Source organism: Hippocampus zosterae, chromosome 9 (assembly GCF_025434085.1).
Source record: "Hippocampus zosterae strain Florida chromosome 9, ASM2543408v3, whole genome shotgun sequence".
Taxonomy (NCBI): Eukaryota; Metazoa; Chordata; class Actinopteri; order Syngnathiformes; family Syngnathidae; genus Hippocampus; species Hippocampus zosterae.
The window spans coordinates 24,571,600-24,585,242 of record NC_067459.1 but is presented as its reverse complement, the minus strand read 5'-3'; the positions used below and the strand labels follow the sequence as shown (position 1 = coordinate 24,585,242).

The following is a 13,643-nucleotide window of genomic DNA, read 5'->3' as shown; positions in this document are numbered from 1 at the left end:
CAGGCATGCCATTGCGTGCGTGCGTGCTTGTGTGTTAGTGAAGGCTGTCATCGCGAAAGTGGAGGTGAAGAGAGGTCCCCGAGGTGTTTTTTTGTGTGTGTGTGTGTGTGTGTGTCTTTTTATGCGGAAACACACGGTTTGCGTGCGTGCGTGTGTGCGCGCGAGTGTGCGTGTTCCGCTCGAGCACCTCGGCCAAGGCCGCCTGTCAATCAATTAGCATCCCTGCCGCCTCCCAGGCTCCCTCTTCCTCAGCCCACCACCCAGCTGCTGAGACCACCTCCCCCCCCCCCCCCCAAAAACCCCAAAAGACATTTCTTGTGTCAAGTGTAGAAGGAAAGAAAGATGAACAATAGAAATAATCCACAACGTCAAGGTAACCAAAAATCGACCTCACGCTTTGCATGTGCCACTCAATGTTTGGTCCTGTTGGAAATTTCTACGTTTTAGCTAGTTTTAGATGCGTGATGCTCACTCAATTACATTTTGATGTTAATGAGCTTTGCTGTGACTGGGTCATTGTTTTTCTTTGGGCATTGACAAAACGAAAATCGTGGAAATCTTTGGAGAAATGAGCTAGCTACAACTTCATTTCAATTGCCACGCGCTGTCTTCACTGGGAACGTTGCCCTTACCAACATGGCTGCCATGCAGGCATGTTGGTGGCGTATCTCTCTTTTCCGTCTGTGGTGGCCATCATTGTGTCTTCATTGTTCTGGCTCCGTTAAAAATTGAGGCTGCTGTTGGCAGAATTGTGGCCGTCGGCGGCCATGGCGACGTGACGGCTTGGCGTCCCTCTTGAGGAACCACCTCCACCGTCCCATTTTCACGTGAGTTTAGCTGTAAGCATCTCCATCTTCTCTCGGTACTCGTCGTGAGTGTAGCTCACCTCGAGAGGAGCCAAGGTATGATGGGCAGTGTTTATCCACGATAGCTAGCCAACCCCAACTAATTACCGTGCGTTAGCTTAGCGCCTAGCGTTCCTCCGGCCGAGAAAGCAGAAGATGCACGTGACTGTTGTCCGCGGAGGCAGTTACCATGACATCTCAAACAATGTTAGTTGTCCAAATCGATGCTGTTGTCCAAATTTCGACCGTCCACTGTCTTACCTTGTGCATTAAAAATGCAAACACAACCACTGGACATTTTCCACAATAAAAGTGGCTGTGTGGGTCCAAGGTCACTGAAGGGTTAGCCGGGGAGGGAAAAACAGGAAGTAGGCCAACACACACACACATCCACATACACAAATAAAAACTGTCCAGTGATGAAAGGTGCGCACACCTGTCTAAAAGTATAAACATAAAAAAACACACACGCACACAAACGTATGCCCTCAGCTATGACTGTCCCTGCTCTCTCTCTCATTCTCACACACACACACACACACACACACACACTGTTTAACCTCAGGAGGTGAAAACATATACACACATGCACAAACTCTGACCCGATTGCGCAGCATGTAACCTCAGGTATAGGAAACGAACACGTGCGTGCGCACACACACACACACACACACACACACACACACACACACACACACACCCAAACACAAATATGAAAGCATTTTGGAGTTCTTTTCTTGAAAATTGGTCTTGAAGTGTCTCTCTTTCAGCATTTGCACACAACAAAACCAAGGTGACATATAAATAATAGTGGTTGTGTCATTGATCAAATTATATGAAAATCATTCATAGACATTAATAATTACGGTTCGGTTTTGGAACGTCACTGTTCTCGACCAAATCGGTTTTCGACCAAAAGTTTTGAGTTTATTATGCCTCGGATTAAGATCGAAAATCGGTTCTCGGCCAAACCGAGCTCACTTGAATGCGCCACTTGACTCCTCTCGCCTTCCTTACGTGAAGCGTCACTTCCTCGTGTAGTGTTCCATTGTGAGCATACATGTTTCATAATTTTTTTTTTTTTAAAAGAGCGTGGTTTCGGTTTTCGAACAAATCGGTTTTCGAACAGCCTTCTGGAACGGATTGTGGTCGAAAACCGAGCTATGACTGCATATAGAAATAGAATATAATTGATAGGACGTAAACATGCTTCATTAGAAGTGTACAAAGGTAAATATGGAAGTTGAATACAAATTGGCTCAGCTCTTTATTTCCTTTCTTTTAGTTTTGTGATCTTTTCTGTCTCCCGATGAGCTCGGTTTAAAAAAAAAAAAAAAAAAAAAGGAATCAGCCCCTGCAGTAAAATAAGACGTTTCCTATTCAAGGCTGCTTGGAAATGATGAATAGATCCATATAATAAAGGCCCAAACTCATAAAATGTGTCACCTCAGGATGATTAGCAACACACACACACACACAAACATCGCTCAGGGACATGGAGGCGTTTAAATAAAGCGCACCCTCACTCAGTCCAGTGAGGATTTGTATACACACACACACACATAAACATTCGGATATGCTTGATGAAATGTAGGTCTGTGTAATATCAACGTCGCTGGGATGCGATGAGGAAAACTTTGGCATGTAGGCCAAGCCGCCGTGAGTGATGATCGTGGTGGGCCTCTTGGGTGGGCGGGGGGGTTGCGCCGATGTTCTGCTATGTGTAGTTAGGCATCATTTCAAGCCTCAAGTCATTTCGAAACGAATTCCCACAAGCTTGGCACACCCAACTTTGGTCTATTTAGCCCACTGCTAATAACTCGCACCGTCTCCAGGGGGCGACGGAGCAAACAACAACAACAACAAGGCACGCGCGCCCTACAGTGCGCAAGATGAACGGCGCTCACGCTAACCGCAGCAGCTAACCCGAGGCGGCGGCGCAGCTATCAGCGGCCTTCACGTGAATTTGCGTTAACGCGCGGCGACGCGAGGCAGCGAGTCGCAAAAGCCGAGCCGACGAGACGCGGGACGAGAAGACGCCTCCAGCCAGGCGCTCTAAACGCCGTCTTTACTGCTCACTTAGATCACGTCGCCGCGCAAGCACGCACACGCAGGCATATGCTTTTAAGCGGCTTAATGGGAATATTTAAAGACGTCGGCCTGCTCGCTGACAGCTGATTTAATGACTGCTAAAGAGCCCCACGCCGTGGGAAGGCGCACGGAGAAGGAAATACGCGTACACAACGAGTGGGTCGGCACATGCGCAAACACATGCCGTCAACAACTTTACGGCGTTTGCCGCCAGCTCGGGAAACGGAATAGTCAGAAGAGAGTTTCATTCGAGTGACACCGCATTGCTTGAAAAAGTCTTCACAGGTTATTCTGCTCATATTCCTTGACCTTATTTTCTAATGTTACACCATTGAAGTTACACATTTAAAACAAAGCATCCAATTTTGTGCTCTTTTTTCATCTCCACCATTATTTTGTCCAAAAGCGCTTTTATTTACAAGTGCGAATCATCAACCATCAACCTTTTTAGTTTAAAATGACTTCCTTGAACCCCGGGATGCCTCGCCGAAGGGCAGAACACGCGCTGTTCTTCCAGCCGTCCATTTTCTGAAGCAATTTATGCGCTTGTTCTTCAAGCTCGCGCCAAGCTAACCGCCGTATTTTCGTCTGCTCTCCAGCATAAAATGGCCAAACTGCCTTCGCATGCCGCTGTGAGAGACCAGCGGACGGAGGTTAATAAGCCGTCTCGCTGAGCTTCCGTGAGTGCTCGACGGTTGAATTGAATGCTCGATAGCTAGCCGGCTACTCCGAGTCCGCTTCCTCTAAAGTAGCCCCTTGCCGTGATTCACACGACACATACGTTTTTGAGTCTCTTCTCTCTCTTCGTTTTTACCTTATTATTAACTTGACTTATTATTTTTTTTTGGGGGGGGGAGATTTTCACGCAGATTGAAACAAGCTACGCGCGTCATTGTTGTGTCATTTCAACATGCCAGTCACTCAGAGCGAAGTCTCTATCGCTAGCTATGCGCCGACAGGCCGATACGTATTTCGCTCCCTTTTGTTAAATGATCGTCAGCCCCCCCCCTGTAGCGTTTCAAAGTGTCTTGTCGCGCCGTCGGTGTTTGAACGAACAAAATCTCATCGGAGTAATGCGCAAGTGCCAGGAATATAAGTTCCCAACGCACACCCTGTCTCATGTCAACAGTCACAAGAAACATTACAGCCTACTATTAGCTTAAAATAGTCGTATTGCGTTGAAAACACATACAAACATTTTTATTTGCTGTCAACCCCCCCCCCCCCCCCCCAAAATCTCTTTTATATCATATTAGGTCCTTATGCGCCGCATTTTTCTATGACGGTGTTGACAGTGTGACCCCGTTGCTATTTTTAGACCCGGCGTGATGCCGCCCAACCCTCATGTGCAGGTGTTTAGGAACTTTAATTACGTGCAACAATGAATGAATGAATGAATGAAATAGGCTAGGCTACTTTGTAAATTTTAGTTTCACACGAGAGAGCACATGACGCATCAGGATGTCAATCACACGCGTACACGCACGCAGTTACACGCGCATACACACAAGGATCAGGGCCCGTCACTGTTAGCCGCCTCATCTGGCTGGAGGATTATGTCATCGTGACGACTTTGGAAGTCTTCTAACAGCTCATTATATGCCCATCCTTGCCGGGTACTTTGGAATCAAGGGTGGGGGGGCTTTTTTGGCAGCACACAGCGAAGCCCGTTTTCTCTCTCTCTCTCTCTCTCACACACTGGGATTGATGCTGATGCGACTTTTATCCATCCATCCATCCATTTTCTGAACCGCCTGATCCTCACTAGGGTCGCAGGGGGTGCTGGAGCCTATCCCAGCCGTCTTCGGGCAGTAGGCGGGGGACACCCTGGATCAGTTGCCAGCCAATCGCAGGGCACACATAGACGAACAACCATCCACGCTCACAATCACACCTCGGGACAATTTAGAGCGTCCAATCAGCCTGCCATGCATGTTTTTGGAATGTGGGAGGAAACCGGAGCACCCGGAGAAAACCCACGCAGGCCCGGGGAGAACATGCAAACTCCACACAGGGAGGCCGGAGCTGGAATCGAACCCGGTACCTCTGCACCGTGAAGCCGACGTGCTAACCACTGGATTACCGGGCCGCCCACTCCTGAATTTCATTCATTCATCTTCCGAGCCGCTTGATCCTCACTAGGGTCGCGGGGGGTGCTGGAGCCTATCCCAGCCGTCTCCGGGCACTAGGCGGGGGACACCCTGAATCGGTTGCCAGCCAATCACAGGGCACAGAGAGACGAACAACCATCCACGCTCACAATCACACCTAGGGACAATTTAGAGCGTCCAATCAGCCTGCCATGCATGTTTTTTTTTTTTGGAATGTGGGAGGAAACCGGAGGACCCGGAGAAAACCCACGCAGGCCTGGGGAGAACATGCAAACTCCACACAGGGAGGCCGGAGCTGGAATCGAACCCGGTACCTCTGCACTGTGAAGCCCACGTGCTAACCACTGGACTACCGGGCCGCCCTGATGCGGCTTTTATACAAAAGTCAAAACAACAGCAAGAGTTTTTTTTTTTCTGTCTGTTTGACCCAATAACGGTGATGTCATGATGATGTCAAGAATCTGGTTGATTAATTTCCCCCCCACCCCCGCATCCTCCTGATAGTTTATCTTGTTTCCAAATATATTTAGGTGTGTGCATGTGCAAGCCTTTGACGCGCGCGCTCGTGCAAGTGTTGTCAAAGAGTGGAAGCGTGCAAAATGCTGCGCCCCCTCCCCCCTCCCCCCATGGAATATTGATGTTGCTGCTGTTTACGTCTCCCGACTTTGATTTCTTTGCTTCCTAACGAGATGAGTGAGGGGGCGCGTCATGCTAATGCCGCGGTGGCGCGCTGACGAATTCATTGCGACCACTTTGAGGAAGGCGTCAAGCTGCAGATTGTTTTCGTACGGCTTACGATGGATTTATTTCAAGTGGACGCCATGTGACACTCACGACTATCACCACGCCTACAATATCCAAACACTGTGTGGAACGCACGCCCATCTGGCTGTGCCCGTTGATGCAAGCCTTGCGCTCGAAGACATCAGCGATGACATCATCTTGGTTATTTATTTATTTTCCCCCCCCGCTTTTGGCTGGTCAGAAGCGGGAAAGTTTGACAAATGGATTCTAACGAGCAAGCGAGCGACGTGTCCCTCCGAGGGAAATCAAACGTTCATGTTCAACTAGTTTGACTTTTTGGAGACACGAGCCGCCACTCGGCTGGCCATTTTTTTTTCTTTTTTGGGGAGTTGTAAGCAAAAACATGATGTTTTGAGTTCAGCCAAAAACGCATCCTTTCACTTACAGAAGTCCATAGTTTCATGCTAACACACAATGAAAAACACCTTCGATGGGCTAAAGAAGCTAGCATTAGCATTGCTGTTGCTGTCGGTGTATCATGCTAACACACAATGAAAAACACCTTCGATGGGCTAAAGAAGCTAGCATTAGCATTGCTGTTGCTGTCGGTGTATCATGCTAACACACAATGAAAAACCCCTTCGATGGGCTAAAGAAGCTAGCATTAGCATTGCTGTTGCTGTCTGCGTATCATGCTAACACACAATGAAAAACACCTTCGATGGGCTAAAGAAGCTAGCATTAGCATTGCTGTTGCTGTCGGTGTATCATGCTAACACACAATGAAAAACCCCTTCGATGGGCTAAAGAAGCTAGCATTAGCATTGTTGTTGCTGTCGGTGTATCATGCTAACACACAATGAAAAACACCTTCGATGGGCTAAAGAAGCTAGCATTAGCATTGCTGTTGCTGTCGGTGTAATCCAATCCCTTCTTTATTTTAGTCCAGGTTTCAAACCTGAAACTACACTTTGAAACCCTAATCAAGTTGCAAACCTGAATTTGAAAACCGAATCCTGGTTTGAAACCCTCGGGCTAATTTGAAACCCTGACGCTTGCTTGCAAACCTAATTAGATACCCTAATTTGACACACGATTTTAGATTCAGGAACTCTTAATTCAGTAATGGAATTGTAATGTAAACCGCGTATTCCGAATAATAACCGGCAAAGCCGTCAGTTGAAACCCTAACCTTTAAAGTACGAGGCCATTAAATACTGGACCCCCGCCAATTGTCTCTCCAGCGTACGCATGATAAACGCCGCCGGCGATAAAGCGTAAAGAAGAAGCGAGTGCTAATTGATTCCACAAATAAATCCATGCAAATTAAACGCCGCGTGTCAGAGCATACGGCTAATTAGCGGAGCGCGAGTGGGAGTGTGGGCGGGGGGTTAAGGCAGCGGGGGAGGGGGCGTGTTTAGCGCCCCGGGCTAGCGGCGAAGGCTAATGTGGCGCAAAAGTAGCGTAATGGAGCCGCGTAATCGCGTTGACACTTTGGTGGCGCAGCGCCATCGTGTGGAGCAATGTGCACTGCGCACGTGACCCCTGCAGACATTTCCTTCGTGTCTCACAATTGTCAGATATTATTTTAAACCGTAATTTGAAGCCCTCGCTCATGTTTGAAAATCAGATTTTAAAACTTAACCCCTGTTCATGCTGCCAAATATAAATCCTAATTAAAAGCCCTAATTTAAGCAAGTCTTCAAACCCTGACTGAAATCCCTACCCCTTCATAAAACCCTAAATAGGAACCATTCATTGCTACCCCAACCTTGTCTCGAAACCTTAATTTGAAGTCCGTAAGCAGAAGCCTTATTTAAAAACCCTGACTCTAGTTTGACACCTTAATTTGAATCGCTAACCAGCGTTTGCGGGCGTCCACTCGTTTGAAACAACAACTTTAAATGATGACTTCATATGAAAACCTACACCTGGCTTGAAGCCTTAATTTGAAAGCCCAACTTTTGTTTGTAACCCTAATCCTTACGCTCGTATTTTTTTGCCTTGCAGGTGGTTGTACCTTTGAGGACTCGTACAGCAGCTGTGGCTACAGTGTGTCGCTGGGAACCAGCGGCTTTACGTGGGAGCAGGACCGAACCACGCACACAGGTATGCCCGCTCCGGCCGGCTGGGTGAAGCAGCATGCGGTTGGGCACATATCCCAACGGCAACCGAAACACCGATACAGCGTTGGAATCGTAATTTGAAAGTCCGGCTTCAAGCCTTCATTTCATATATTTGTCATTTTATTAATTCAGGCTTCAAACTGTATTTTAAAACCCTGACATAGGCTTGAAACCCTAATTTGAAAAAAAAATAATACAGGCCTCTAAAAGCTCCATTTTTAAACCTTAACCCAGGATTTCAAACGATAATATGAAACCGTTGTCTATCTTAGAACCCTAATTTGAAACCATAATGTAGGCTTGGGACCCTAATTTTAATTTGGGACCCTGGAAAGCCTGCTGCTTTGCATGAAACCCCATTTGAAACCCAATCCATGGTGTTCAAATTTCTTTAAAACCCTAATCCAATCTTGAAACCCTACTTTGTATTTTAAAACCCTGACATAGGCTTGAAACCCTAATTTGAAAAAAAATAATACAGGCCTATAAAAGCTCCATTTTTAAACCTTAACCCAGGATTTCAAACAATAATATGAAACCGTTGTCTATCTTAGAACCCTAATTTGAAGCCATAATGTAGGCTTGGGACCCTAATTTGAAACCCTAACCCTTCCTTTAAAACCCACTGACATCTGGAAAGCCTGCTGCTTTGCATGAAACCCTCATTTGAAACCCAATCCATGGTGTTCAAATTTCTTTAAAAACCCTAATCCAATCTTGAAACCCTACTTTGTGTCCTAACCCTTGTGTCTTTGCGACCGAGCCAATTTGTGGTGGTGAACATCATAGCAGGCCCACTGACATCATAACACGTCTGCCGACATCAAAATTACCACACACACACACAAACACACACACAGAGGGTTGGTAATGGATTGGTGCGATGGCGGTGTTTTTGTGGGCGCGGCGTGGGCAGAGGTTGAAGGGCCGCTGGGCTGTGGGCCGCTGATTGGAGAGCTCTCGTCTTGTGAGGCGACGACTTGATTGCAAGTCTGATTGGCGGGAGTGAGCGCTTGGCAAAGCCTTGTTTTTTTTTTTTTTTTTTTTTGCGTTTCTTTTAGATGAGATTTTTTTTTTTTCAAGCTACATGTGACGGGTTGCCTGTGTTGCTTTTTTTCACTCACGTTTTTTTTCACTTGTGTCAACAGAACATTTTGCGGGTTGTTTTTTTTGCCACATAGCAAAGTTTTAAATCGCAACCACAAATTAACTAGTGGGGGAGAAAAATGTCAAATTTCAAGGTCACGGGAAGGTCAAATTTGTCAGGAACACAACATACACAAGTTTCTCCACAATTTGTGTCCGATTGTCTCTGAAATTGGCGGGCAATTGGCAATTGAGGCAGAAATCATATTTCATGCGGCCCGGTAGTCCAGTGGTTAGCACGTGGGCTTCACAGTGCAGAGGTACCGGGTTCGATTCCAGCTGCGGCCTCCCTGTGTGGAGTTTGCATGTTCTCCCCGGGCCTGCGTGGGTTTTCTCCGGGTGCTCCGGTTTCCTCCCACATTCCAAAAACATGCATGGCAGGTCGATTGAACGCTCTAAATTGTCCCTAGGTGTGAGTGTGAGTGCGGATGGTTGTTCGTCTCTGTGTGCCCTGCGATTGGCTGGCAACCGATTCAGGGTGTCCCCCGCCTACTGCCCGGAGACAGCTGGGATCGGCTCCAGCACCCCCCGCGACCCTAGTGAGGATCAGGCGGTTCGGAAGATGAATGAATCATATTTCATTGCAATTTTTGGTGGCAGTTGACTTCAGTATTCAGGTGCTCACTAAGGGTTGAGGCTCACCATGTCGAAAATCTCATTGCAGGAAACGCCATCATGTCAAACCTGAAATGACGGCGACTGTCTCGAACTGCAACTGTTATGTAAATATGTGCCCAATACCATCAATGGCGGAAAACACACGTACACACGTTAAATTGTGACAACCCGCTTCAAGTCAATTAAAATTGACGCTCTTCATGCAAGCTTTCAAGACCTGGAGTTATTTCGCCATTTTACGCTCATTTGTTGACTTCCATTCCATTTTCTGATCCGCTTATCCTCACAAGGGTTGCGGAGGTTGGGGGGGGGGTTGGAGCCTGTCCGAGCTGTCTTTGGCCAGTAGGCGGAGGAAACCGGAGCACCCGGAGAAAACCCACGCAGGCCCGGGGAGAACATGCAAACTCCACACAGGGAGGCCGGAGCTGGAATCGAACCCGGTACCTCTGCACTGTGAAGCCGACGTGCTAACCACTGGACTACCGGGCCGCCCATTTGTTGGCTTATTGAATAGAACTATTCAATAAGCCACCAATTTTTTTTTTTTTTTTTGGGTGGGGGTGTACAAATTCGCATTCTGACAAACCAGATCAAGTCTTACCTCAAATTAAGTCACAGGGTCAGGGCACAGTCTTGAGATTTGTAGTTATTTTGTCCTAATGCGCTCATGTATTTCCACGTCGAGCATAAATGTGCTTTTTTTGGGGGGGGGGCTCGGAAATGTCACCATTTGGCTTAGATGTCAGGGCGGCTCTCTGGCGGTTTCTTTGTCAGCTTTCAGCAAACGCTTAACACAACAGCACCTCGCCTTTGACAGGGAATGAAATGCACGTGAAGAGACTCGCTGGCAGACTCGTTCTTTCTTTGGGGAGGAGCGGCGGCGGATTTGGAAAAAGACTCGCTCGCAAGCGGAGAGGCGGCGGGCGCGCGGCTGTCAGGCGAATGCTTTGAGCTCTCGGTTGGAGTGGCGCTCGCGCAGATAGAGCTGTCAGCCGAGAGCGCCACTCACGCGCGGCCGCCGAGTCCCGGCGCCGCTCTTAACGACCTTCGCCCGCCCTCGGCTAACTTTTTAAAAAGAAAACAAGCAAGCGCAACAGAGAACCTGTCGCGGAATGTTTCGGAGGGACGCGGAATGGCTTTTATCGGGTTTGCGAGATAATTCGGGTTGGAAATGAACACAATGCTGTTTTCCCCCCCCCCCTCGGTCATAAACGACAGATTTTCGACGGGCCGTTTTTCTCATGAATATTCAATAATATTGTCAATAAGCTCCGATTGTGTCTCTGTTGTCCTTAATTGGACATGGAAAACTGATTTCCTTTCATTGCGTATTGACCAATTATGCGGGTGTCTCTTCATGGGTTTGCCTCGTTGAAATTTAGCGGGGCGTCCGCTGATTTTGCGTCTGGCCGCGGTGCACCTCGAGGCGGCCCCCCCCCCGGCAGAGCGATGACGCGAGGAAAAGTTCATTCATTCATTCATTCATCTTCCGAGCCGCTTGATCCTCACTAGGGTCGCGGGGGGTGCTGGAGCCTATCCCAGCTGTCTTCGGGCAGTAGGCGGGGGACACCCTGAATCGGTTGCCAGCCAATCGCAGGGCACACAGTAACGAACAACCATTCACACTCACACCTAGGGACAATTTAGAGCAGGGGTGTCCAAACTTTTTGCCAAGGGGGCCAGATTTTATGTGGTAAAATGTCGGGGGGCCGACCTTGGCTGACATTCTTTACATTGAACAACAATATTGTTCAAGAAATTTTAGTAAGCCAGTCTGTTTCACATTTCCATTTTTATTTTAATTTCAACAATCTTAAGAATTTCTTTTGGTTCATTTGAAACAGGAATTTGAAATATGACATATCAGTCAATATAAACACGGAGTGATGTCTTGTTAACTCGTGGGTGATGCCCTCTAGTGTCTAAATGCTATTACTCATTTAGTGAATGCTATTACTCATTTAGCCACTAGAGGGAAGCAGTACTCTATGAAACATCACTCACCAGTCTACGAGACCTCAGTCAATGCAACACGTGTTCCATTGCGCCCAACCTGCGGGCCAGACGGCACTGATTTTATGACAGGGGCCGAGGGCCGGATGAAATTCCACCGCGGGCCGGATTTGGCCCCCGGGCCGGACTTTGGACACGCCTGATTTAGAGTGTTCAATCAGCCTGCCACGCATGTTTTTGGAATGTGGGAGGAAACCGGAGCACCCGGAGAAAACCCACGCAGGCCCGGGGAGAACATGCAAACTCCACACAGGGAGGCCGGAGCTGGAATCGAACCCGGTACCTCTGCACTGTGAAGCCGACGTGCTAACCACTGGACTACCGGGCCGCCCACGCGAGGAAAAGTTTTCCATCCCCCAAACAGTGGAACAAGATTTTCTGATGAGGGTTATAAAAACATTCTCAAAGAAATTCGGAGTCATCATCAAACCTAACATGCATGCTGTTGAATAAAAATCAAAACCAGCATTTTCATCTTGGCTATATAGTTGTGAGTGAGTGTGAGAAATGCTCTCAGACGGAATCGGTAAAAAGAAAAAAAAAAAAAGAAAAGCAAAGCAGACAGTGGCAGAGCATCCATCAGGGGGAGCAATAAACGAGCATTTTTAAGAGGCAGGCAGCGTATAAAAGCCGGCGCGCTGGAGTAATGGCTCCCGCGGGCCCTGGATAAGTCGCGCTTTTTATTTGGCCATCTCAGAGCCGCGCCAATAATGGCGCAAAATGACACGGCAGCCGCCGCCGCCGCCACCACGGCCTGCCGCCGCTGCCGCCGCGACAACAAAGAGGCCACTTCGGTTTTTCCTTCTCCTTCATTTGCAGTTAGCGGACCTGATGATGATGCGGTGCAGGTTTTCATTACGCCATCTGACTGGATTAGACACCCCCCGTCCCACCTCCCCCCCAAGCCTACCCGTGTTGAACCTTTGTCTCCTCTTGATGTCCCAAAAGTCATTTCCACCTTCAGGGGAATAGAAACCAAAGAGCCACTTCGACTGGAAAACCGGACCATTAGAGCCAACATTGCCAGTTTTTTACAAACATCAAAGACAATTTAGGCATCAATCAATGAGTCAATTTATTAATAACGTCAGAATCCATTTTGTGTTGAACAATCCCCTTTTTTTTTGCCTTTAAAGACGGAGCATTAATAAACCCAAGCAATATTTTTTATGAGGTGTCAATGAAGTTCACGAACATGTTTTTTGTAAACACCAAAGGCAATGAAATTATTTGGTACCAGCCATGATTTTGTAAACATCAAAGACATTTTGAAGGTGTCCACAAAACTAACGTGTTTTTTAAAAAAAAATGTATGTTAGCCATCAAAGACAAGTTGTCGTCTACCCTGGCAAAATTATTTGTAAACGCTAAGCACTCAAGCGATGATTTTTAAACATCAAAGACAATTTTGAGTGGACGGACCGATTTTCAACAGCACAAACAATGAAGTCATCAATGAACCTGAGAATCATTGGCAAATATAAAAAAAAAAAACTCCTTCACAACTCAAGAAGCCATCAAAGACAATTTTGTGTTGTCAGCAACACGAACCAGACTTGGTTTTAACATTAAAGTCATTAATGTTAAATTTTTATGAGGTGTCAATGAAGTTAACGAACGTGTTTTTTTGTAAACACCTAAGGCAATGAAATTATTTGGTACCAGCCATGATTTTGTAAACATCAAAGACATTTTGAAGATGTCCACAAAACTAACGTGTTTTTTAAAAAAAAATGTATGTTAGCCATCAAAGACAAGTTGTCGTCTACCCTGGCAAAATTATTTGTAAACGCTAAGCACTCAAGCGATGATTTTTAAACATCAAAGACAATTTTGAGTGGACGGACCGATTTTCAACAGCACAAACAATAAAGTCATCAATGAACCTGAGAATCATTGGCAAATATAAAAAAAAAAAAAATCCTTCACAACTCAAGAAGCCATCAAAG

The 13,643-nt window shown here is 47.0% G+C and overlaps 1 protein-coding gene across 1 annotated transcript in view; it reads left to right on the top strand.

Moving 5' to 3' along the window:
• Positions 1 to 13,643, top strand: part of ptprt (protein tyrosine phosphatase receptor type T) — a 149,970-nt gene that overhangs the window by 6,749 nt on the left and 129,578 nt on the right. Inside the window, exon 2 of the mRNA XM_052076389.1 lies at positions 7,802 to 7,900. Within this exon, the coding sequence (XP_051932349.1) occupies positions 7,802 to 7,900 (99 nt within the window). The remainder of the gene's footprint in view (positions 1 to 7,801; positions 7,901 to 13,643) is intronic.